This window comes from Natator depressus, chromosome 1 (assembly GCF_965152275.1).
Source record: "Natator depressus isolate rNatDep1 chromosome 1, rNatDep2.hap1, whole genome shotgun sequence".
In the NCBI taxonomy this organism is placed as follows: Eukaryota; Metazoa; Chordata; order Testudines; family Cheloniidae; genus Natator; species Natator depressus.
The window spans coordinates 227,098,413-227,125,223 of record NC_134234.1 but is presented as its reverse complement, the minus strand read 5'-3'; the positions used below and the strand labels follow the sequence as shown (position 1 = coordinate 227,125,223).

The following is a 26,811-nucleotide window of genomic DNA, read 5'->3' as shown; positions in this document are numbered from 1 at the left end:
AAGGTTAATTCTAAATTTGACTTCCGCTTGGAAATGTGTTTTAACCAAGAAAAGTGGGCACAATCACTGCTCTACTTTAAACTGCTTCAAATTGCCATTGGCTCACAGAGAAAGCTATCTGCCCACACAAAAGTTGTGAATCTTCGTACATTTGTAAAATGGAATTTTGCCACTGACTTCAATGGAGTCAATGATTCCACCCTATATATTTCACAGTATGTCACAATACATATTTTGGAGTTAAAACAAATAAGTAAAGCCCACACTTTTCAGATAAAATCCACTAGAACATAAGTGAAATGCAGCTAGTACAAATTAATGGCAGCAGAAGAGCTGTTTAATTAACCCAAAACATGCACTTGCTGGTACTTGGAGAAAGTTGGTTAGGAAATTGCAAGACAAGCAACAGCAACATGGCCTACCTCCTCTCACGTTGCTGAAAATAGCTGATAAACTGGGGTAATTCTGTGTGAAGGTTAAAAGTACGAGGCAGCCATTTTGGCCCCTCCGTCCCTCCAACTCGTCTAGATATGGATGCTAGACAATCCTTGACTGTCAGGAGATTCTCACATGGAAACTGATTCAACATCACATGGGGCCTTTCTTCACTTAGTTTCCTACAAGAGATGGAGGTCACTTAAAAAGACCACTCCATGGAACAGAGCTTTTTATATGCAGCCAGATAATTTGTACTTGCAAGGAAATAGCTGTCACCTGTAATCTTTGAAGTGGGAAAAGTTGTAGAGGATGTCTGCTTCTCCCTCATCTTCGGTAAACTCAAAACGTGGATGTTTCAAGTTGTTGAGGATTTGGGGAAGGTCTGTGTAGACCCTGGGAGAAAGGAAAAGATACATACATGCTTTGTCAATGAGAGAGCAGTTTCCCCTCTTGAAATCAAAACTAATGGCTATCTTAATAGAAAACATGCAACACAAAAGAACTACACTTGTTAATTGATTCTAAAACTTCAATTTTTTTTTTAATTATGCAAACATACTTGATGGTAAATAGAAAGAGCTGAGCACCCTCAGTTCTTATTCAGAGCAGCAGGTCTTTATTTTCCACATGCAGAAAAGTCATATTCCAGTGTTTGCCTCATTGCAGCCCTGCTAACGAGGAAGTGAACTTGATCTTATAGATTCAGAAGCAGCCCTACAGCATCAAGTAGGGTGGGACACAACAAATCCTCAGTGAAGATATTCACATTTAAAGCTATTTTAAAATGTAGCAAAAAACAGTTACAAAGCAAACGAAAACTAAATGATATGTTTTGAGTCTGATACTTTAAGAGTTTCCAACACAAAATCCCAGTTTAAGATTTGATAGTTTAACAAGCGACCTTGCTATTTAGCAAGTCCAAATAACTCAGCAGCAATGCAATCCGGAGAGAATTTTATGGTGGCTTTGTGGCTTGGAAGGGAGACTAACAGTTCAAGATGTAGAGAAAAAAAAATATTAAAGAGAAGGAGGAGACAAACAAAATAGTCCAAAATTGCCTTTGCAAAAGTTTAGACAAATAGTGTCAACAACAGCTAATCACTTCGTCAGAGAACCATCACATTTCATCTCCTCCCCATTTCTACTGGTTCGTGATGCAGAGTCAGGCTATACAGGATTTTGTTCCACCTTTTCTACTGCTATCTAATTAGAGGACACATCAAGGGATGTGTTTTTGCAACTGGACCCCTCATATATTCCATTACTGTTAAGGGGGAGAAAAATACATCCTTCAGAAGAGAAAAATGTCAGATGTTTATACTTTGAGGCCAAGTTTTGTGCAACTCCAAGTGTAACATATTATACAAATTATGTTGTTATAAGTTATTTGTACATAATGTTAATATTCAGTTTAAAAAGTTGTGTGAATTTAGTGCAGGTGAAAGGTATCAGCTTGACATCCCTGGTGAACTAAGTCCTCTGTCTACAGGGCTGAAGTAGAGGAAATTTTACAAACACATCCATCCACCCACCCCCTTCCAGAAGCTTCAACCCCAATCTGGCAGCTTCAGCTAGGGGTAACAGTAATAATACTCTCCCCATGGTCCTTACAGTTCTTAGCCTTTCCTCCAAGTCTGCCAATCAGTGCAAAGCATAGTGGCAAGTTTGATGTGGAAGCTGGTACCAAGGCCCACCACACTCATCTCACATTGCGGCCACCAAATATGCTTTAGATGGGAACTGCTTCCCTACAGAGCTGGGCTGGATTCAGACTGATGGCTTAACGTTGAAAGGCTTGGTAGTACTTCAGCAATGCCATGAGGCATCCAAATGCTACTTTTATATATACACATGGTATACAAAGAGTGATGTGACATTTACAGTCTTTTACCTAAGTCAGCAGTGCCCAACCTTATTACAAAAAGGGCCACATAAACCTAAGCACAACCTTGTGTGCGCCAAACAGATTTAAAGTCACCTGTATTGATTTATATTTTAAATTCCGCTTGTTTTGTATATATTTAGATAGAGACCATTTATGTACAGTATTGTCTATTTACACACTCGTGTAAACTAAAATGATGTGAACATGAAAACATTAATCAATCTGCCATTAGTGTTGAAGCAGGCCACAGGCCTTGTAAAATGCTCTGGTGGGACATGTGCGGCCTATGGGCGGCAGTTTGGGCACCCCTGACCTAAATCAAGCTTTGGTAAGTTAGGAAGTGCCAGAACTGAGGTTGCCCAGGCAACCTCAGTTCAGCTGCCGTGTGCCTATCCATTACAGAGTCTTTAATTACATGACCACACAGTGTTTTTCCCCCACGTGGCTCATGAGCAAGGTTTGGACCCATGATAAGAACAGGGCCTTCAGTTCCACAGCAAAGACTTCCCTTCCTTGAACTACAGGAGTAAACGGTAGCAGTACTAGCTCATTGTCCTTTATGTGAATAAGCCCCGAGAGCACAGTATGGAAACATTTTGCCAGTCTGTTACACAATTATTTGTGGACCAGTACTGGAACATTAGGTATTAGGATTCCTGGGTTCCATTGCCAGTTCTGTGAGAAGAGAGTGTGCTTTAGTGATGAGATCAGTGGACACAAGCAGCATAGCCAGGCACATAATTTGGTACATTCATTCTGAAAGGCAGCATGGTTGAGACTTGGGTCTGTCGTATTACATAGCTGTGGTCTAGTCACAGCTCTGCCTGAAATAAGGTAATACAGGTTGCACAAGGTTATCTGTAAGACAGATCAATGATGGTTGCCTGCCTTGGGGTAGGAATATGAGCCCTCGTTCATAATTAGGGCACGAATATATTAACATCAGACGCTGGAAGAGCTGGGGCTAGGAACTTCATTATATATTTTATAAAGGAAGGAAGGAGGGAAGCTAGCCCTGTAGTACACATATTGGAAGGGGCAAACAAAGATCCCAATGTCATAAGTGGAAGTCATTGGCTAGAGTATTTTCTGACGCCACAAGGGGAAGCTATTACCTTCCTTTGCCCCTCCTACAGCTTGCACTTGCCAGATTTAATTTAAATCTACTTACTTTACAAAATGGTGGGCATCACAGCATGTACCCATGACACTACCATCCACAGCCTCAGCATGGGCATGTGGCTAAATTCTAGCCTAACCAGCAGGAGGAACAGGCCCTAAAGCTGGGTGTATATCAGGTATGGTTTTTATTCCAAATAAAATCCCTCCTGCAGCTGTAGAAGAGAACCAATGAATGGAAAAAACGGTTACCTACCTTTTCGTAACTGTTGTTCTTCGAGATGTGTTGCTCACGTGCATTCCATTCTAGGCGTGTGCGCGTCCACATGCAGAGTCGTTGCAGATTTTTGCTTTAGCGGTATCCAGAGGGTCAGCTGTGGCGTCCCCTTGAGTGCTGTGCTCATGCGTCGGTATATTAGGCGCCGCCAGCCCTACGCCCTCCCAGTTCTTTCTTGCAGGCAACTCCGACAGAGAGGGAGAAAGGGAGTGATGGAATGGACATGAGCAACACATCTCTAAGAACAACAGTTACGAAAAGGTAGGTAACCATTTATTCTTCTTCGCGTGCTTGCTCATTCTATTCTAGGTGACTCACAAGCAGTAATTTCAGAGGTGGGCTCAGAGTTCACTGTCTTGAGGCTTGCAGCACTGCTCTACTGAAGCCAACATCATCCTGGGCCTGCTGGGTAAGTGTGTAATGGGACACAAATGTGTGGACAGATGACCAGGTGGCCGCCCTACAGATCTCCTGGATAGGCACTTGGCTAGGAAAGTTGCTGAAGAGGCTTGCGCCCTGGTTGAATGGGTGGTAATGATCGGCCCAAAGGGGTGCCTTTGCCTGATCGTAGCAGCAGCGAATACAGGGAGTGATCCAAGAAAAAATTCTTGGAGCAGATACTGGATGACCTTTCATCCTGTCGACCACTGCGACAAACAGTTGCGTCAACTTGCAGAATGGCTTGGTCCTTTCAATTTAGAAGGCTAGTGCCCTCCTGACATCTAGAGAATGCAACCTATGCTCCTTCTCTAACTTATGCAGATTTGGAAAAAAAAGACAAGTAAATGTCCTGGCCCGTATGAGACTGAGACTACCCTGGGCAGGAAAGCCGGGTGTAGCTGCAGGTGGACCTTGGCTTTGTAAAAGACTGTATAGGGTGGTTTCAAGGTAAGCACCTTAATCTCAGAGACCCTGCGGGCAGATATTATTGCAACCAAGAATGGGACCTTCCAGGAAAGGAGAAGGAGAGAACAGGAAGCCAGAGGCTCTAACAGGGGGATCCCGGGAGCTGTGACAGAACAAGTTTCAGGTCTGACAGAGGGACGGGGTCCCTGATAGGCGGACAGAGGTGCTCGAGGCCCTTGAGGAACCGGGCAGTCATGTCCTAGGCAAAAACTGACCTACTCTTGAGCAGCAGATAGAAGGCTGAGAGAGTGGCCAAGTGGACCTTAACAGATGAAAGGCACAGGCTGTGGAGCTTGATATGCAGAAGGTCCAGGATTAACCGCAGTGAGGCCTGCTCAGGCAGAATGCCTTTATCCGAGGTCCAACAAGCGAACCATTTGGCCAGGTAGGTCACTCTGGTGAAGGACTTTCTGTTGCCCAGCAGGACCTGTTAGACACTGGCCGAGCACTCCTGCTCCCCTGCATTTAACCATGCAGTAGCCAAGCTGTCAGGTGCAGCACCACCAGGTTTGGATGCAGAAGACTGCCGTGGTTTTGGGACAGCAGGTCTGGCCGGAGTAGTAGCTGTAACGGAGCAGCCACAGAGGGTCCAGCAGCGTGCTAAACCAGTGCTGGCACGGCCACGCCGGCAGTACGAGGATCACGTTTGCCCTGTCCTGCTTGATCTTCATGAGGATTCTGTGAATTAACGGCACTGGAGGGAAGGCGTACATCAGAGCCCCTGACCACAGGAGCAGAAAAGTGTCCTACAGGGAGCCTCTGTCAATCCCCAGAATCGAACAGAAAAGTGGCATTTCCTGTTCTGCCTGGATGCGAACAGGTCCACCCGGGGAGTCCCTCACCTCTGGAAGATGAGGCTGACCACTTCTGGATGAAGGGACCCCTCGTGGCAAGACGAGAAGGCCCTACTGAGGCTATCTGCCAAACTGTTTCTGGACCTGGGGTGGGGGTAGGGCGTGGTGTGGTGTCGTGCAGCTATGAGATGGATATCATGTTGTACACAGCAGTCCAAAAGCTTGAGGACTTCTTGGCAAAGGGCAGATGATCTGGCCCCGCCTTGCTTGTTGATATAGAACATAGCAGCTGTATTGTCCCTCCTGACCTGGACCACCTTGCTTTCTATGTGAGGTAGGAAGGCTTGGCAGGTCAAGCAAACTACTCCGAGCTTCTTGACGATGTGTAAGGAGCGATCGTGACTCAACCAATGACCTTGTGTGCTCAGATCACCCAGGTGGACTCCCCACTCCAGGCCCGAGGCATCAGAGATGAGGGTCACTGATGGGGATGGAGCCACGAAGGGAACTCCCTCCAACACCAGTGCAGAATTCTGCCACCATATGAGTGATGACAGTATGAGGTCCAGGACCCTGACTACATGGTCAGTGTTGTGTCTGTTGGGGATGTAGACCAACGCTAGCCACACCTGCAGGGGCCTGAGATTGAGCCGCATGTGCCGGCCCATGTAAGTGCCAGCCACCATGTGGCCCAGTTGCAGGCACGCGTGAGCAGTGGTAAGGAGAGTGGGCTTACATGCACAAGATCAGGTCTGCCATGGCTCGGAACCAGGTCTCGGGGAGGAAGGCTCTGGCCTGAGTAGAGTCGAGGACCATTCCGATGAACAATAGGAGCTGCACTAGAACCAAGGTTGACTTTTTCTCATTTATTAACAGCCCCAGCTTGTGACAGATGGAGCAAACCAGATCGAGATGCTGTTGCACCAGATCCCAGGACTGGCCCTTTATTAGCCAGTCGTCAAGGTAAGGGTAAATTTGAAGACCTCGACACCTCAAGTAAGTGGCCACTGGTGCTATGCACTTCGTGAACACTCTCGGGGCTGACAGGAGACAGAAGGGCAGCACTGTGAATTGGAAATGGTGCTGGAATGGTGCTGGCCTCCACAAACTGGAGGAAGTGTCTGTGTCCCAGGAAAATGGAAATATGCGTCCTTCAAGTCGAAGGTGGCGTATCAATCTCCCAGATCCAGGGTGGGGATCATGGAGACCAGGGAGATCATGTAAAAGTTCAACTTGTTGAGGCGATTCAGGTCCAGCACCTTTTTACTTTCAGGATTAGGAAGCAGCGGGAGTAGAACCCTTTCCCTTTCATGTCCTAAGGGACCTCCTCCACTGCCCCCAGGTGCAGGAGGTTCTCTACCTCTTGAACAAGAAGTTGCTTGTGAGAAGGGTCCCTGAAGAGGGACAGGGAAGGGGGGTGGGAGGGAGGGTTGGCCACGAACTACAGGATGTAATCTGAAGATCTTCTTATGTTGAGCACCCAACAATCTGAGGTCAGCCGTGACCAGGCCAACCGGAAGGGGTGCAGGTGGTTGAGTAGGAGGGTGGATCCTGGGAGGGTACTGGGATGCCGTCCTCAAGCGCACCCTCAAAAATGCCTGGGTTTCTGGAAGGGCCAGGCTGAGCAGGCGAATGGGAAGACAACGGGTGTCTCCACTTAAACCCCTTTTCTCTATCCTAGCCAGGGAGTCCCTCAGGACCTAGACTGGGGAAGCGGAGGAAGATGAAACAGCTTCATATTCTTCAGCAGGCTAGGAAGGGCCAAGGAGTGGAGGGTGGCACGGGAGTCTTTAAGGCCATAGAGCCTTGCAGCCGTGAGCTCAGAGAAGAGCCCCACTCCCTCAATCGGGAGGTCCTGAATGCATCTCCTGGGATAACCCAGAGGACTGTAATCAAGAGCTGCGCCTCATGACCACCGCAGAGGCGACAACCCTGGCTGCCGAGTCTGTGGCACCCCAGGCCATCTGGAAGGCCCCTCTCGCACCACTGTCTCTTCCTCCTCTAAACCGGCAAACTCCTGGGCTCGGTCGTGTGGGAAGGTCTCCTTGAATTTGCTAAGGGAGTCCCAGACATTAAAATTGTATCTGCCTAACAGGGCCTGGTGGTTAGACACCCGAAATTGCAGGTTGGCTGTTGAATAAATTTTTCTGCCAAACAAGTCCAGTTTCTTGGTGTATTTGTTTTTCAGTGTGCCGCTGACTTGGCCCTGCCTGTCCCTTTCATTAACAGTGGACATGACCCATGATTCCACTGGAGGGTGCGTGTACAGATATTCAAATCCCTTTGCAGGGACATAGTACTTCTTTTCCACCTTTTTAGAAGTAGGGAGAATGGAAGAGGAGGTCTACAACAGCGATTTGGCAATCTTAAGGACCCCTGGGTAGACGGGCAACACGACCTGGGCTGGGGTGGTGGAGGATATAACATTAAAGAGGTTGGACTCTTTCACCAACTCTTCAATCTCCAAGTTCAATTTGGTAGCCACCCTTTTAAGGAGGACCTGGTGCTCCTTGAAGTCATCGGGGGGACTGCCGATTTGGAGATGACAAAACTGACTGCACCACCAGGGAAGGGGCGGGTTCCCCTTGCTCGTCCGGGGATGGCTCCTTAGCTGTTGGAACCTGCTTCTCTGCCCACTGCATCTGTAGTGCCAGATGACCTGCTTGCTCTTGCGCCATCGGGGCTGCTTCGGGCAACAAGGGCCCTAGGAGAAGCCAGGGTCCCTGGCCACTCTTAGAAGTCGGAGATGGATCCCAGGCTGGGCTAGGGGGTCAGACCACAGTGGTACCCCCGTGAAGCTCTGGGGCGGGCATGTCCCCTGACAGAGGTCTTTCGCCTGAAGCCCCCTTCCATTCTGGTGCTGGGCACTCAAAGGGGCACCACAGCTGACCCTAGAGATACTGCTAAGGCAAAAAACTTCGACGACTGTGCATGTGGCTGCGCACACACCTAGACTGGAATTGACACAAGCAAACACTTGAAGAAACTAGGGCTGTTGATTAATAGCAGTTAACTCATGTGATTAGCGCATCTGGTAGTGAGTTAAAGATTCATATGCCCCTTCATGCTTGAACCACCGTTCCAAAGGACATGAGTCCACGCTGATGATGGGTTCTGCTCGATAACGATCCAAAGCAGGGAGGACTGACACATGTTCATTTTCATCAGCATCTGACTCAGATGCTACCACCAAAAGGTTGATTTTTCTTTTTTGGTGGTTCAGGTTCTGTAGTTTCTGCATCGGAGTGTTGCTTTTCTAAGACTTCTGAAAGCCGGCTCCACACCCCATCCCGATCAGATTTTGGAAGGCACTTCAGATTCTTAAACTTTAGCTTGAGTGCTGTAGCTATCTTTAGAAATCTCACATTGGTACCTTCTTTGCATTTTTGTCAGATCTGCAGTGAAAGTGTTCTTAAAATGAACCGCATATGCTGGGTCATCATCTGACATTGCTATAACATGAAATATACGGCAGAATGCGGGTAAAACAGAGAAGGAGACATACATTTCTCCCCCAAGGAGTTCAGCAACAAATTTAATAATTATTATTTTTTTTTTTAAATGAGCCTCATCAGCATGGAAGCTTGTCCTCTGGAATGGTGGCTGAAGCATGAAGGGGCATACAAATGTTTAGCATATCTGACACGTAAATACGTTGTAATGCCAACTACAACAGTGCCATGCAAACATCTATACCCACTTTCAGGTGACACTAAACAAGAAATGGGCAGCATTATCTTCTGCAAATGTAAACAAACTTGTTTGTCTGAAAGACTGGCTGAACAAGAGATGTAGGACTGAGTGGACTTGTAAGCTCTAAAGTTTTACATTGTTTTGTTTTTGGATTGAGGTTTTTTTGGAATTCTACATTTGTAAATTCAACTTTCATGATAAAGAGATTGCACTACAGTACTTGTATTAGGTGAATTGAAAAATACTATTTCTTTTGTATTACAGTGCAAAGATTTGTAATAAAAAATACAAAGTGACCAGAATACTTTGTATTCTTTGTTGTAACTGAAATAAATATATTTTAAAATGTAGAAAACGTCCAAAAATATTTAACTAAATGGTATTCTATTATCAACTACACAATTAATCATGCGATTAATCTTTTTAATCACTTGAGCGCCCTAATGGAAACCCATCTTGGATCATCCTCCTCCTCCTCCTCCATTTGATGGCTAATACTGGGCCAAAAGACAAGGCATTTGGACTTCAAAGGGAAGGGGGAAACAGGTGCTTGGCCCTTCCAAGTGACAGCTGATGCATTCAGTAAGTCTTCATTCCACGTCACTCCTAGACAACATTGTGTCAGGCTGGCTATTCTCCTCTACATTACTTTTTTTTTTTTTTAGCATTTCCAATAAATCTTAATAGACTTCTGCTGCTAGCTGTGCATCAGACATCTGCTCTCCTCAGCAGAGGAGCTGGATGTACTTTTTGCTAATCATTAATTCAATTGACAAGTGGGTCATCTTCTCCCAGCATGGTATCCTATTAATAAATCCATTTCCCATGAGCATTAATTCACATAGATCTGCATAAGTGCCGCACTGTACTGCATCACAGGGAAATGCAAGTACTGATCTAAATATGGTTATTCTATACTTCTGGTTTAAAGAGTAAGCTCCCCCACCACATACACAATTTAAGAGGAGGATTAAAAAAAAAATCCTCTAAGCACGAAAACTATATCCTTTAAAAAAAAGAAAAAAATTAAAATAACTGTCCGGCTACCAAGGAACACTGTCAAGACAGTTCTTAACACTGACCTACATTTACAGACACATGGAAGATATTGCTGTAAGGGATACTGATAACCTAACGTTTATTTTAAAGTCATTCTTGTATCTTTCAGCGAGCACCAGGGCTGCTGAGCCAGCTGGGTGCTTTCACAAAGATGCTACTATTCATGAAAAAAACCCTCTGCTTTGCCAGAGCTTTTAAGATTAAGAAGACACCAGGGACATTCATACCCCAGCACAATACAGTGTGTCCCCAGTTTGGGCTGGGCCAAAGGACATTCATACTACCAAGGGAGTTGAAAGTTAGGCATCTAACAGTTCATACCCTCTACTCCATTACCCACAGACATATGCACCTTACAGCTACCATACACTACAGACTACACAGCAACCTCATCTTTAGCCTGTGTAGGGAGGATAGCTTTCCAGTATCTCCTTTCCCAAACATAAATCAACATGGTTTTCCAGAACCATGCAGAAAGGACAGCAGGTGGAAATCAGGGCCATTGTTGGATACACCACTACATTCACTCTTGCAGCTTTAACCTATCATTCTGGTAACGGCATGAGCTAAACCATAAGATTCATGAATATATTATCCAACTCAGGAATTACAAGTTGTTCTTAAAAGATGCATACAGCACCACAAGTCCTGTACTACTGCTTTTCTTATTCGCTAAGCCACACAAAAGAATGGTCCACAGTGTGTTCAAGGTGACGTCTTCCTTTTGACGACAATGATTGCAGGGAGCCTACTAGAGTCAAACTCAAATGAGTCTGTTTCTATTAGTTGCAAAGGAGACAATTCTGCACAAAGAGCAGGACCTTTTCACTCACTTCAAATGTGGAACAGATCAAGTTTTTAAGATGCTGCAGCTCCACCCCACTCCCTAGAAGTCTGAGGACATGCAAAGAAATCGAAAGGCAAAACATTTAAGATTGAAAAGGAAACTTTTATAGGACAATACATAATTGAACTATAGAGCTCTCTGCCACAAGGTATCATTGAGGACAAGAATGTAACAGGATTTTAAAAAATTAGACATTTGTCTGATAAACAGTTTATATCACAGAGACAAACTTCCAGTACCTCCGGTATATTCTCTAGCTCTCTCACACCAGAAAGTATTACAGCCTCACAATTAATGGCATAACCAATTATTGTGGCTTGCAAGACACTTCCCAACGAGCAGGTTTTTCTACAAAGGTCCACTAGGGGGTATCTAGCACCTCCCTCTGAAGCATCTGGAACTGGCCAGGGTTAGAAACAGGATACTGGACTAGACAGACCTCCATGACAGTCCTTTCTTCAAATTCAAATTGCATGCGAAGGTAGGTATTAGGATTTGCAAATCCTCTTACTAAAAATGCACAATCTCATTTTGTAGCCTATGATACGTCTCTAACTGCAACTGGTCCCTACCAGCTCTACATTTCGATGATTCTAAGTTACATCTGACTGATTTAGAAGCTTTATCATTATCCTTCAAAACCAATAAGGAAAGTAAGAAGCAGCATAGATTTGAGTTTTCTGAATGATTTCCTCCTTACCACCACCAAAACATATCAAAGCCTGAATATTCACAACACAAATCAGGGGGTAGGGAATAAGATTGATTGCATTTTATTATCACATCACAGACCTTCATGGAGACAATTTAATTTGCTCAGTGTCAGTGTTTTGGTCCATATAACGTTGTTGTGCAAACAATGTTGGACCAGAACACTGATGCTGAGCAAATTAAATGGTCTCCATGAAGGTCTGTGATACCAAGAATGGGTCTGGAGTTGAGGGTGAATTGCTACACCTCAAATCCAAAGAGACTGATCAAGACAAAAAATATTTCTTCTGATGACAGCTCTTTCAGCACTTTTGGAAGCTTTAAGGAGGATTGATAGCACTGAAGAGAAATGCTGGAAAAAGATCTTAAGACAAAGAGAAAAAGAACAGACCTAACACAAGGGTGTTTTATGTGCCAGAAATTTACGCAACAGCATTGTTTCTGAAATTTGTAACTGTCTTGACAAGTAAAAAACAACCATTGACAACCACCAATGAATAAAATTCTCCCTGTAGAAATAGTTCAAGCTACATAAAACAGTAATCACTAACCTCCCCTTTACAAATATTTGTTCTTTAAGTACTTGTGGCACCTTAGAGACGAACAAATTTATTTGAATGCATCCGATGAAGCGAGCTGTAGCTCACGAAAGCTTATGCTCAAATAAATGTTAGTCTCTAAGGTGCCACAAGTACTCCTTTTCTTTTTGCAAATACAGAACAACATGACTGCTACTCTGAAACCTGTTCTTTAAGTGTTTCCTTTGTTCTACAGTTTTAGAATTTGTTCTGTACATTTGTCACCTCCCCATGCTCTGTGTCCTACCTCTACTTTGAGGCAAGATGACAATGATTCACCTTTTAGAAATTCAGATTGGAAACAGATTTCAGGATGTGAACTTTACCCCTCCCTGTACAAAAGGGGCACAGAATGTAAAACTCCAAATTTGGGCTCTGCACGTCCCTCTGCTTTTGCATGCCCACCCGATTTTCCTCCCAGCAACAATCATCAGGGCTTACATGGATACAGAGCTGCCACTGCCTGCAGGCTCTCCAGCCCCGAGATAAACCCATTCCACAGTGTATGAAAGCCACTGAGGTGGGGGGAAATGTCAATGGCTCAACAAGATATGGATTCTGATTCCTTCTTAGGCTCCCTTACCCTCAACAACATGAAGCAGAGCGCCCACATAGCAGTTCGCAGAGCAGAGAAAGTTCTCTCACATACACACCATGTAGTTGCCTGTCATGCCAATAGGCCTATCCCACCCATGAAATAAGCTGCATCCTACAATTGATTGAAATGTAGAACAGAGACTTTCTGCCTTTGATGGATTGTTATAAGTTATTTTAGATGTTATCTAATGTCAAGAAGAGACCACACCAAGGACTGCGTGGGGGGAAAGATACAAGCACTGGTGATATTCCTTAAGAATGAGAAGTACCAAGGGGAGTACCACGAATGTTGCAAGGCTTTGGATTCCTGCTGTGAATGGCATTTAACTAACATTTACCTTGGGGAAAGAGAGGTGGTGTATGGAAGTTCTAGTAGGGAAAAGACAGCTGGTATACGGAGCAATGTTATTGTTGTCCGTATCCTTGCTATATTTCATATTCTGCCCCTCTAATTTTCACTTGCTGACATGCAGCAGCAATCCCACTGAGAAACAAACTCTTGCTTACCTCTGCATGTTTTCCAACATGAGAGTTCAACTGTGTCTGGACACCTGAACAACTGGGGGAAGCCCAACTTGAAAAATAGACTTTCTATAATCATCTCTCCTCAGCAAAAAAAAAAAAAAAAAAAAAAAAAAAAAAAAAAAGCTAGCCTGTGGATCTGTATAGCAAAACCCCCCAAATAACCGGCTGGGCTTCTAACTGAAGAGATGACAATTCCCATCTTTGTCCTTTAGGTTTGTGCATCCCACTGTATGGCCCATAATTAAAAGATATGCTTATATAAAACTTACTGAAAAGATCCTTTCATTCTATTGAGGTTGGGTGGCTAGTCTCAAATACTGAAATCATACAAGAAGTTTAATGGCAAATCTGTTGCAGAAGCACACGTTATACTGGAGTGGGGGCTATGGCTAAGAGCTATTCCCTCGAGCATCCAATGCCACCATATTTTTTGACCCTGTTCTAAAACCCTATTAAGCCACCTTTCACAACCAGGTCCTTCCTCCAGCCCTCCTCTGAAGGATTAGGGCCATTTCTGTTGTACTGAAAGGCATATATCCCAGAGACAGTTGGAAAAGCGGGGGGGGGGGGGGGGGGGAGAGAATACCTGTATTCTCCCCAAAATTTTGTTGAAATAAAAAAAATTTGTATATGTATATGTATAAAAACTGACCAGCTTTAAACGTGACACTTTGGTAGCAGGGGCAACTGAAGAGATCAGAAATGGAATGTGCATGGTCTAATCCAATGAGACAGCATGGGGAAACTTGTACCACTGCTGCTGTACTTGCTCTGTGAAAAGACTGAAGACTTAAAATTTTCCCCATGGACATTCAATTCATCAGTTAAAATAAATAAAATGTAGAAATCCCCAGCACCAAGATGATGTGCTAAATTCCTTTCATCCTGAAGGTGGCATCTCTTCAAGAATCTAAAACTCAGAGTAAAAGTTATAAAGGTGGCAATATCCATTGCTCCTAGACAGATTCCAACCAAAGAACTAGAAAGTCCTGCAGTCAGAATCCCAAGCATGGATCAAGCACGTAGCTGTATATAATGCCACCTGTGCAGGGGTGCTGGAACAATTTGTATAGTGGGGGTGCTGAGAGCCACTGAACCAAACTGCAAACCCTGTACATGATGGAAACCACTTCAAACCAGGGGGTGCGATGGCAGTACCCCCAGCACCTATGCCAACCTTCCGGAAAGGATAAGCCTCCTATTCAGGTTGTACACGTTGCAACTGTCCTGGTCAGGAAGCATTTTAAAGGCATTTTGTTTGTAGATACATACTTGAAAATTTTATTCTTGTCATAAACTGGTGGATTTATAGCAACAGGTAGTTTCTCCTTGTTTTCGTTTAAAATAGCCTAAAAAACAAAAGAAAAAACAAACAAGTTTATGTTAAATAGAGTGAGAAAACTTCCATCAAACCTCACAATCTTAACGTGTTAAAGGAACATATACAGCAATTTAAGCCAAAATTGAATTGATTTTTTTTTTTTTTTAAAGTGTGTGGAAACAGAGAAGCTGTGAAAAAGAAATAATTAAAAATAAACAAAAATGCAAGAGGTAAAAAATTCAACGGGACGTAAAACAGTGCTTGGGTGTTTTATTAGTGTTGGCATATAGAAGTTTCCCTGAAGCACAAACACTTCAGAGTTCATCCTTTCTCCCTTCTCCACTCCTATATTTAAATAAATAAATAAATAAATAAATAAAAAATAAAAAATTAGCATCAGGTTAGACAGAAGTTCCCTTGCACACTTGGCCAGTTATATTGTCTTTTAGCAAAAGATAAATTTGAGTCCTAAGGGAGTTTGAGAAAAATTGATTCAGTTCAGATACAGGATTCTGATCCTTAAAATTATTGTTGCTGGGGATTCAATTACTGATAATTAAAAGATGCAAACAAAAAGCCTAAACAAGAACCCTACCCATCTATCTCCAAAAGAGATTGGATTGCAGGAATATAAATTACTTCTTTGTCACTGAAGTCTGCACTTTAAATTGTAATCTTCTGCTTTTAAAATACTTCAAAATACTGTTACAGAAATCAAATTACTCAGTGTTAATAATATTCCAGTTTAAGTTATAGCTTTTTTCTTTACTTTGCTGTACTGTTAGTAGTGGGTAACAGTGAGATGATTAGTGATCCACCAGCCACATGCTTCTGTGTTAGGAGCGTCACAGACATGATGCTTCTACACAAAATATTAAAGCCTTTCAGATCAATGTAAGGGGAAATTGGCCTTCTGATTCAAGACAGGACAGATTATTATTGTAAATTTATGCAGCAGAATTTGAAGGAAACATCAGTAAAGTAAGATGCCATAAAAGTTTAATGAACTGTAAGTGGTTAGTTACACATTATAAATAAAATATTTTCAAGTTGGAGAAACTGTGAGTGAAGTTAGTTGTAAAAATTTTTTTTACGTAAAATATGAGTTGCAAATGTGCTCAGGGAGGTTTTCAGATATTTTGCACTCATCTCTAAATTTTGCTTGGCTGCATAAAATGAATGGTGTCCTATCTTGGTGTACAGGATGGCCATCAAGCACCCAGAGTTACTTTGCACTGGCATTTCATCAAACTGATTGGTATGAAAATGCAACATGCACTCACGCGGCTCGTGCTTCGGTCAACTGTTCCCATGACAACTCTTGTGGGTACCAGAATGAGATGGAAAAGAGAATAACTGGGATCTAAAGGTCATCTCTCTTGTAAAGATGTACTGCGTTGTCACAGATAAAATGACAACCAGCTGCAAGAAATGCTACTTCTCTAACTTAACCTGATCATTATAAAACCGAATTAAACTGTGCACAGAAATGCCTTATACTGGGCTCAAGGCACTTTTGCCCAAAAAAGCAAACATTATCCAAGTGAAATGTTGCTCCTAGTCTCTAAACCAAGAAAATACAGCCCTCCAAAAACAAATACTGTCCCCTCAAAAAAGTCTGACATATGTAATAAGAGACTGAATATTTTTGGTATTTTCATTTGTTTGGGTGGAAAGACTAATCTGGTTTCTGACTGGTCACTAGTTACCAATATTACTTCCTTTGTTTAATAAATTAGTTTTAAATGCGAAACATACTTTGATAAACTTTTCTTTTTCCTTATCACAGAGATTATGTATCCCCCATATTTAATAATTAAAAAAAAACCCACAAACCCAAAACACACACACACTGTTCTGTGCATTTTTAATTGATTTAGTATTTCCATCCAAACAGAACTTGGAAAAAGTAAAATATTAATCTAATAAAAAGATAAACTATATAATTGCTTAAATAAACGTACATAGATATAACATTTTCCTGGTTAGCAAAAAACAGCACCAGATTTAGTGTAAAGGTTATGTTTAGTTGCAAATTAACATTTTTAAATTGTTATCCACCAATAAGATTCAGCCTCTCTTAAACGGGATAAGTTATTTTCTTAAAAGCAGTATAAATGCAAAACATGATTAAAATAAATTTCAATCAAACGTTTCCCGACAGCTGATTTAAACCATGATTAAAATCAATCCACCCTATGAGCAATCACAGTTTCCACAGTCGCATAAAAGTTAGGCTCCTGTTTTGGAAAGTCTTGGCACATTTTTTGCAGCCCTATTGGCCAAAAGAGAAGACACCACACAACATTCACTTCACACCCTTACAATATAACCAAGTTCTTTGTCACAGCACACAAGCTCAAAAGGGAAGTATTTGTGGGAAAGCTAATTGAAAAGCAGAGTCATCTTGGAAATGTTGTCCCTGCTGTCGTATTTAATTGGTTTAGAATTGTATCATAAAATGAATAATGAGGCTGGAAATAAGATTTTGTTCCTTGCATACGAAGATTAATCTTCCTATATTACGAGATTGACCAAATATTCTGTAACAATAAATCCAGTCGGGATGAACCTATTTAGCAATTGCTCCAACCGCTGAATTAGCACGATGAATTCCACATAATTTGGGTTTATGGCATGTCAGAAGCCTTTGAACTAGACTACTCGGTGCCTCTGTTTGGATGGGAGATAGCAAAGGGAACTGCAAGATGTAGCAAGTCACTAATGTTTTAGTTTTAGAACTGCTATATATTTTTATTTCTGGCTTCACTACATCTCCTTTGTCTTATATAGGATTTAAAATTTATATAAGGCAATATTTTATATTATGAAATCTTAATACTTCATATTGCAGTCAGGAAGAGAAACAAAACCAAAGCAATTCCAGGTTTTAAGCTATCGTCCTAATAAAAGAGACTCTAAAAGCAAAGATTTGTTACAATTATACCTGGTAGTGATCTTCTGATGGCTCTGGGGTAGAATAGTTAACATCCAATACCTCAGTAGGCGCCCACGGCAACAACATACACTTCCGGATTAAGCGATCAGTTTCCCCATAGGCATAGTCACGAGTCACTTCCTCTACCGGGGGTGGGGGTGGGAAAAATGGGATATAAAAGTAATTGTAGGGTTGCTAGTTATTTTCCAACAACAATCTTCCCACACCACGTTCACACAAATGACATAATTAAACCATAAATTATGTGACAACTGCAATAATTAAAAAAAAAAAAAATGTAGTTCGTTAAAATGTGTAATTTAAAATGTTACTTAGGCTGCTCCCTGTGTATGCATTCTGATAGCGTTAGCTATATGTTCACATTTTAATTTTCCTCCCCCCATTCAGTGCACAGGATAGATGACGGGCACCAAATTAAGGCTACATGGGCAGGTTTAAATCTGTCATTTCCTTACTTTGTATGCTTTACTTCGCAGCTTAAATAATGTCCCTGTAATGTAGTTTGTGTAATTTTTGTATCCACTGCTGTCTAACGAAAGCAGTTCAGATGGACAACGAAGAGAAACTCTCCACTTCTTTGTAACAACAAAAACAACATTATTCCTGGGCAGAGGAGGGCCTCCGCATCCTCTTTAATGCAAGTTATGATGCGAGTGAGAAGTTATATCTATCATATGGTTTTCCATTGAAAAGGTAGAGGTATTAGTGTTTTAAAGACTCGCAGGATGTTGGGAAGGTGGGGGTGGTTTCAGTTTATACCAGAATTGTGGTAAGCTAGAATTGGTTTGGTATGTAAATTCAGCTGAGTTCCAAACTTTGGATAAAAACAGATAACTTACTTGATGTGCAGACACTTACCACCAGTTTCAAGATCCCTTAACGGCCAGAGAACAGTGTAAGCAATTTGCTGAGGAATGTAAAACAAAGGTGCTGTTGCAAAGGTAGGCTCATCTGAATGCTGAATTCGGGATCCAAATTCATCCATAATATACCAGACAGGAACCTTCTCCTCTGCAGTCTGGGAGGGAGTAGGGAAGAAAAAAAACACCCCTTACACATCATGCTATTAAAAGAATGCCGCAAGACAGAAGGGGTTAGGGGCTCACACTAAAGCCATATTACTGTGCTCTGTTTCAGCTAACCAAGATTTAATGATCTTCCAGTGAAGAAAGAACTGATGATAGTATGAAAGTTAAGACAATTTTGGATTAGCAGAAAGTGTAGAATAGTAATAATAATACCTCGCTCTCATATAGTGCCTTTCATCAGTTGATCTTGAAGTGCTTTACAAAAGGAGGTCAGTATCATGATCCCCATTTTACAGATGGGGAAACTGAGGCATAGAGAGGTCAAATGACTCGCACAAGGTTCACCCAGCAGGCCAGTGGACCAACCAAGAATAAAACCCAGATCTGCCAAGTTCCAGTCCACTGCTCTATCCTCTAGGCCACCCTGCATCCCAGAAGAGTAAGTTTAAAAAAAAAACAAAAAAAAAACCACAACACTTAAAGAAGTGAGTTATCCTAATATTCCCTTTCACAGCTTTGTCTGTCAGCATACTTCACCACAGTATCTATCAGAACACCTACGCACACTGTAGTTTACAATGTATGATTACTGACTGCTAACAAATGCACTTAACGCAAGTTTGCTTGCTTAACTGTATGTTGCCTTATTTTGTTATAATAGAGAGTTTATTCTCTTGTAAACTAAAGGAAATGTTTAAGAAAGGAAAAACAACCAACAGATTTCTCATTCTTCTAACTCCTCTTCTTTGCTGAATGCGCTTCCTTGTTACATGAAACTTGACATAGTTTAAGAGGGAAACCTTTATGGGTACCCCTTTGTTAAAATGTTGGCAGCTTGTCACTGCTTTTTACAATTGCAAGGCACTTGCTATCTCTCTTCTGAGCAGCAGTCCATTCTTAAATGGCTCAAAAAGGAGTGTTTTTATATTGGAGAGAGAATCTGTATTAGTTATCCATGTATGGGTATGATTAAATTCAGGATCCAGCAGAGCAGTTCAATATTCTTGATTAGAGGAGTCACTTACCCCTTGAGACAGCTGGTAGGTCTGGTTGTATTTCCACATTTCTTGCAACACCTGCTCAATAGCTCCCTCATCCGCGACCTCTCCATGAAAGTCTATTCCCATGAGGTTTGCCATTCTGTGAAGCAGACCGGGAACGTGCAACAGCTGCTGGCGTGCATGTTCAACACGGTATGTCCAGGCATGGTCGATAAGGAAAATGCTAAGGATAGAATTTTAGTAATGTTACAACAATAAGCTTCTTGTCTACACACATACAAAAACAAGATGCATTTGTTGAGAAGAGCCTTCTGCAAGAAAGCACAGCCTAACAGCCAAGTTATTTCTTCACCAAAATGAGGTTTTTTGCATCACTAGAAGTAGGATTATCTTCCTAGTATACCCTCGGCTGCATTAAGTGTACTTACAGTAACTATGATTTCCATAAAAGGTATGGTTGAAAGTTCAAGTACAGAAAGAGAAACTCAGTTTACAATCCTGGCTCTCCTCTGAGGCCTCTGATACACGAACCTGCCTGCCCGCTCTCCCCCAGTCTATAAAATGGAGCGAGAAGTGCTCACCTTCCAATGAGCCTGTGAAGAGTAATTCATGTTTGAAAAAGGAAAGTGTTACATATTTAGGTTTGACAGGATTAGATTTTTATTGGTAAATGTCAATTTCACCATATACACACAAACCAACATAGAAAATTTTCATCTAGAATAATTGAAATGTACAGATAAGCAAAGAAAGAAAAATGTTGCTGAAGAACTTAGTTTGATTTAAGGATATTTATTTTGTATATGTTGACATGTGATACTGACAATCTGTGTTTTAACAGCTATAAACCTTCAACTTTGAGTCCCAGTGTCTAATGTTATTAAATATTGGCTGACCCCCTACTGTTTGGAACACATCACAATGTCCCGTAACTGTGAAAATTTCAATTGCTAAAAATAGAAAAAAAATGCTTAAAAATAAACACTGATATTATCATTCAAAATTATTTTAAAAAAAATTGAATTCTCCCAAGCCTATGCCCACAATTGGAACATATTATTTAATAAACGTATTTGATTAACTGATTATGGAACTACTGGGTAAGAGCACGTTGCTCAAACAACCTCAGACACTACAAAAAGAGAAATGCAGGAGCACAACTCAATCCCACTTACTAGAAAATCTCAGTCTATTTTTATAAGCTGCTCAAGAGTCATGAACATCAAATTCCCACTAGTGTTCAAGTGAATTAGGCGTCCATATCTCATTGATTGCTTTGAAAGTCTTGCTCTAACACCTCAGAAACAATGTGGCATCACTTGACCATCAGTGCCCTCTTTTGGATTGCAGGAAGTTCATCACAAAGGATTAGTAGAATGACTTGTTTTAAAATGGGAAATATTTACGTGCCTTTGGTTAGAACACTCTCTCTCACACTGATCTGGTTTGATTCCTTTCAGAGTTCTACTAAGTAAAGAGATTCTTGAGGAAAACCAAACCAAACATTTAACTCTCATATATAATGCACATTATTGGCTTCTATGTCTCATATTCCCTGAAAAACCAAAAAGCTCTAGCTTTTAAATTAAAAGAAAAAGAGAGAGGTTAGAGGCGGCACTTTAATATCTCACACTTGGAAATCTAGTTTCAAAACTCTGATTAGGTCACAAATGTGTGAATGTTCTGGTCCTAATCCAGTCACACACAGTTCAACAAGTTGGTAGTTTACACTCAAGAGAAGCACAAGACTATAATAGCTGGGGGGTTTGAATATCAGAATTTAGATGTCTGAGTAAATTTTTAAATGTGATGGACTTTTAGTACCTTCCATCACTATGTGTCTGCCTGCTTGAGCCAGTGTTAGAATTTATAAATACTATTTATAAACACTAACTTTAGAGGAACAACAACGGCAGGTGTTCCCTGACTCCAGGTCAGTGTCCCCACGTGGGTGCAGGATTGCGGTGAAGGTGCTCTCCGGCTGCCCAGACAATGCTTAATTTGTGCCGGGGCTCACCTTTTTCAATACAAACCCTACAGTGCTTAATTATCTACCTGCCCTGAATTGCGGGACTTCATTTTAGAGGTCTTCCTAGGGACAGCTGATTTTCTTTGAAACGTTACTGTGTAAAAACATTAAATCATCCAGAGTTTCTGGCTTAAGTGAAGTGTGATTCTCATCAAATTGTGTGCCCAGGTACTGAGAAGGCTCTCTGGGAGGGTGCACTGGGTGCTGGGATAGAACGCACAAAACCATGCAACTCGACTGAGAAGTGGAAAGTTGTGCTTGTGTTGTCTCCACCAATCCAGCAGTTGCACATCTCCATTCTTTGTCAGCTTCGGGGGATACACTTTGACACTTGCTCATTGTCACTTCCACAATCGCCATCCAAATCCTCAAAACTCTGTATGTGACGATTTCGTTTCCTTTGGTGATGGCCTCTGTGTAGCTGATGAAAGCAGCATAAGATTAACTGCAGGAATATTTCTCTGCTGCAATGAGACATTCTTCTTGGTCTCGATAAGCTTCCTGTCTCTCCTCTTCAGTGAAAACTTTCATCCCCTTCATTTGTAGGTGCAGAAAAACCACTACTCTGTGCACGGGCTCCATTTCCATGAGACATTGCAAGGCTGGGTTTGAGTTGACAGACTATCTACATCAGTGGTGGAAAGATCGAGATAAGTTTTTGGCCTTTTGTACCAAATGGGCACCACGTGGAGACTGGGCTGTGATGACTGCTCTAGCATATCCGATGGTTTCTTGAAGGGCTGCAGGAACTCTATTAAGGTGCTTAAGGTCTTGTGGTCAATGCTATCAGTGAGCTGAGTATCCCCCTTTTCTGTCAGAATTTCATAGATGCTGTTCCACTGCACCGCGATTGTCTTAAACACGAGTAGTTTGCTGTTCCATTGTGTTGCTATATCTCCTTTTGGAGACTTCTACAGTCTGCTTTGAAGTGCAGATCTCCTGAAGTAATGAGATTTCAGCATGTGTGGATCAGTTCGGTTAGTGCTTCCTCTTTCTGTTGCTCAATTATGGTATTTATAATGTGCACTGAGCAGCTAATTTGCACATAGGACTTGACGGCTGCAACCACGTTCGCTCCCGGGCCATAACGAAAACCATCGGGTTGGTATTGCTGTGTATTATTATATATATATATATATATAAATAAAATAAAAAAATAAATCTTCCGAGTGCCCAAAAAACAGCAGATCAAATGTTCTCTGCAGTTTTTAGTTTCCTGCTCTCAAACCGAGTCACACAAAGCACCCGCTCCACCATGTTGTGACTGTACGTAACGAACAGTTACTCCCAAATATGCAACCTTTCTGTAATCATCCACAGATCGAGGGTAACCCGCTCCACTCACTGTGCCAAGCATGTTTTTCAGCTCCAGCTTCAGATTTGTTTTCTTTTTTCTTATGCCACAAGTCCAGCATGCAAGGCTAATGTTATGGTATGTGCACATGCATCCATCTGACCATATCTGGCATCCATGTTAATCAAACACTGAGAATACGCAAGGAAGCCCTTGCCACGGACTACCTTGAAAGGTCTTACATCTGTTGCTACACACTTCAATAATTCCTGAGTCACACTTGTCTTCATGTCTCATTATCACCTGACACATTGCTTGGTAAATATCTTCAGCAAACTGGATCCTGATGCTGGTCTACATTTATGTTTAATGGTCTACATTATTTATGTTTAAATAATAAATAATGTAGACCAGAATCAGGTTATTATTTAAACATAAATAATGTAGACCATTAAACATAAATATTTAAATAATTTTGAAGTACTGGTTTTATGGCTACTAAAAGTACAAATTTTTTTGCGTGACACATGCAACACATACAGACACAGTATCTCCCTTTTCATTAAAATGGCATCTGAATGTATTCCAAATTGGTGATTTGCCTCTCATTTCCCTTCAAACTCTATGCATCAGCACTTAATTTCTTTTCAATTTCTTTCTCCATTGACCACCGGTTTTTCAAATACAGAGTGTGGAAACTTTTCTGATGGCAACTGGCAAGGAAGTGCAGAGGGGTGATGCAGTGACAATTTCAATTTGAGCTGACGAACTGTCAACATGATTAAAAAAAGAAGAAAAGAAAAGTTAACTTTCACCAGTATTAGCTGAATCTGAATAAATGGGGTACATAGGGTGCAAATTGCATGTTACAAGCCATAGAGTGCATGGTGCAGAGTGCAGCATACAAGGCGAATTGCATAAGATACAGAATACTGTGGAGGTAAGGTAGTATATACAGTACAGTAACTCCTCGCTTAACGTTGTAGTTATGCTCCTGAAAAATGCAACTTTAAGCGAAATGATGTTAAGCGAATCCAATTTCCCCATAAGAATTAGTGTAAATAGGGAGGGTTAGGTTCCAGGGAAATTTTTTCACCAGACAAAAGACTATATTTTATTACACACACACACACAGAGTATAAGTTTTAAACAAACAATTTAATACTGGTACACAGCGATGATGATTGTGAAGCTTGATTAAGGTGGTGAAGTCAGAGGATGGGATACATCCTAGGGGACGCCTTATTGCTAAATGATGAACTAGCACTTGGCTGAGCCCTCAAGGGTTAACCCATTGTTGTTAATGTAGCCTCACACTCTAAAAGGCAGCACGAATGGAGGGAGGGGAGACAGCATGGCAGACAGAGACACACACCCTGTGTGTGGGAGAGAGATGTGAATTGCTCCTTTAAGTACATTAACTTAAAAAGGTAATGTACTTAAGAGTGGCGTCAATCAGCAAGCTGAAATGGTAGCTGCTGACAGGAAGCTCCCTCCGTTCGAGCCCTGTCTTGTGTCCCCCCGTTCAATGGAAGATGGGGTAAGCGGGGTGCAGGAGCAGGGGGAGGGAGACACCCTGACATTAGCCCCACCCCCCAACACACACACAGCAAGCAGGAGGTTCCCGGGAGCAACTCCAAGGCAGAGGGCAGGAGCAGCACATGGCAGTGGGGGGGGAGGGACAGCTGAACTGCCAGCAACTGGTAGCCTGCTGGGCGGCTGCCGCACAGGGAACTTAGGGGAGTAGGGAGCTGATAGGGGGGGCTGCCGGTCCGCCCTGGTTCCAAGCCCCAAGCAGCTAGCTGCAACAGGCTGCTCTTCCTGCAAGCAGTGGACAAAGCAGGCGGCTGCCAAACGACGTTATAAGGGAGCATTGCACAACTTTAAATGAGCATGTTCCCTAATTGATCAGTGTCAAATATAAAGGGAAGGGTAACCACCTTTCTGTATACAGTGCTATAAAATCCTTCCTGGCCAGAGGCAAAACCCTTTCACCTGTAAAAGGTTAAGAAGCTAAGATAACCTCGCTGGCACCTGACCCAAAATGACCAATAAGAGGACAAGATACTTGCAAATCTGGAGGGGGGGGGGGGAAACAAAGGGTCTGTGTCCGTGTGATGCTTTTGCCAGGAACAGATCAGGAATGCAGCCTCACAACTCCTGTTAAGTTAATAAGTAATCTAGCTAGAAATGCGTTTGACTTCCTTTTGTTTAATGGCTGGTAAAATAAGCTGTGCTGGTTGGAATGTATATTCCTGTTTTTGTAACTTAAGGTTTTGCCTAGAGGGATTCTCTCCGTTTTGAATCCGATTACCCTGTAAGGTATTTACCATCCTGATTTTACAGAAGTGATTCTTTTACCTTTTCTTTAATTAAAATTCTTCTTTTAAAAGAACCTGATTGATTTTTCATTGTTCTTCAGATCTAAGGGCTTGGGTCTCTGTTCACCTGTACCAATTGGTGAGGATTATTATCAAGCCTTCCCTAGGAAAGGGGGCATAGGACTTGGGGGGATATTTTGTGGGAAGAAGTCTCCAAGTGGGCTCTTTCCCTATGCTTTGTTTAAAACGCTTGGTGGTAGCAGCATACGGTTCAAGGACAAGGCAAAGTTTGTAGCCTGGGGAAGGTTTTAACCTAAGCTGGTAAGAATAAGCCTAGGGGGCCTTTCATTCAGGTCCCCACATCTGTACCCGAAAGTTCAGAGTGGGAAAGGAACCTTGACAATCAGCAATGTAACAACGACACAACGTTAACTGGGACGACTTTAAGTGAGGAGTTACTGTATAAAGGTGCCTCATGCAGTCATATAAGCTTTCTGTGCCTCTTGATACTTATTCTGCTGTGCACCCCGTAAGCATCATTAAAGGAGCCTATCCTGCCAACTCAAGGGTCAGCTCTTGCTCAAATTATGCCTTCACCGATACATAGGACAATTTGCATAAGTGTGAGGACTAAACTTAGCCCTGAATCTCTCTTGTACTATGGAGATCTCTCGTCAGTGGATTTCATTTCCCTTAGGCAGAAGTGGTGGAGTAGATGCTGCATTAAATGGTTTCAGAGTAGCAGCTGTGTTAGTCTATATCCGCAAAAAGAAAAAAAGGAGTACTTGTGGCACCTTAGAGACTAACAAATTTGAGCACAAGCTTTTGTGATCTACAGCTCACTTCATTGGATGCATGCAGTGGAAAATACAATGGGTAGATTTTATATACACAGAGAACATGAAACAATGGGTGTTACCATACACACTAACAAGAGTGATCAGGTAAGGTGAGGTGAGCTATTACCAGCAGGAGAGAAAAAACCTTTTGCAGTGATAATCAAGATGGGCCATTTCTAGCAGTTGACAAGAACATGTGAGGCACTGTGTGTGTGTGTAGCGAATAAACATGGGGAAATAGTTTTACTTTGTGTAATGACCCATCCACTCTGAGTCTTTATTCAAGCCTAAGTTAACTGTATCCAGTTTGCAAATTAATTCCAATTCAGCAGTCTCTCGTTGGAGTCTGTTTTTGAAGGTTTTTTGTTGAAGAATTGCCACTTTTTGGTCACTCGATTACATACCTAAGAGATTGAAGTGTTCTCCGACTGGTTTTTGAATGTTATCATTCTTGACTTCTGATTTGTGTCCATTTATTCTTTTACGTAGAGACTGTCCAGTTTGGCCAATGTACATGGCAGAGGGGCATTGCTGGCACATGATGGCATATATCACATTGGTAGATGTGCAGGTGAACGAGCCTCTGAGAG

General features: G+C 42.2%; 1 protein-coding gene across 1 annotated transcript in view; it reads right to left on the bottom strand.

The window, feature by feature from the left end:
• The window catches only part of TTLL12 (tubulin tyrosine ligase like 12), a 58,189-nt gene that overhangs the window by 8,976 nt on the left and 22,402 nt on the right, over nucleotides 1-26,811 (bottom strand). The window contains exons 3-8 of the mRNA XM_074936823.1: nucleotides 19,763-19,961; nucleotides 18,568-18,727; nucleotides 17,698-17,831; nucleotides 14,702-14,778; nucleotides 715-831; nucleotides 423-617 (exon numbers count right to left, since the gene is read on the bottom strand). Coding sequence (XP_074792924.1) covers nucleotides 423-617; nucleotides 715-831; nucleotides 14,702-14,778; nucleotides 17,698-17,831; nucleotides 18,568-18,727; nucleotides 19,763-19,961 — 882 coding nt within the window. The remainder of the gene's footprint in view (nucleotides 1-422; nucleotides 618-714; nucleotides 832-14,701; nucleotides 14,779-17,697; nucleotides 17,832-18,567; nucleotides 18,728-19,762; nucleotides 19,962-26,811) is intronic.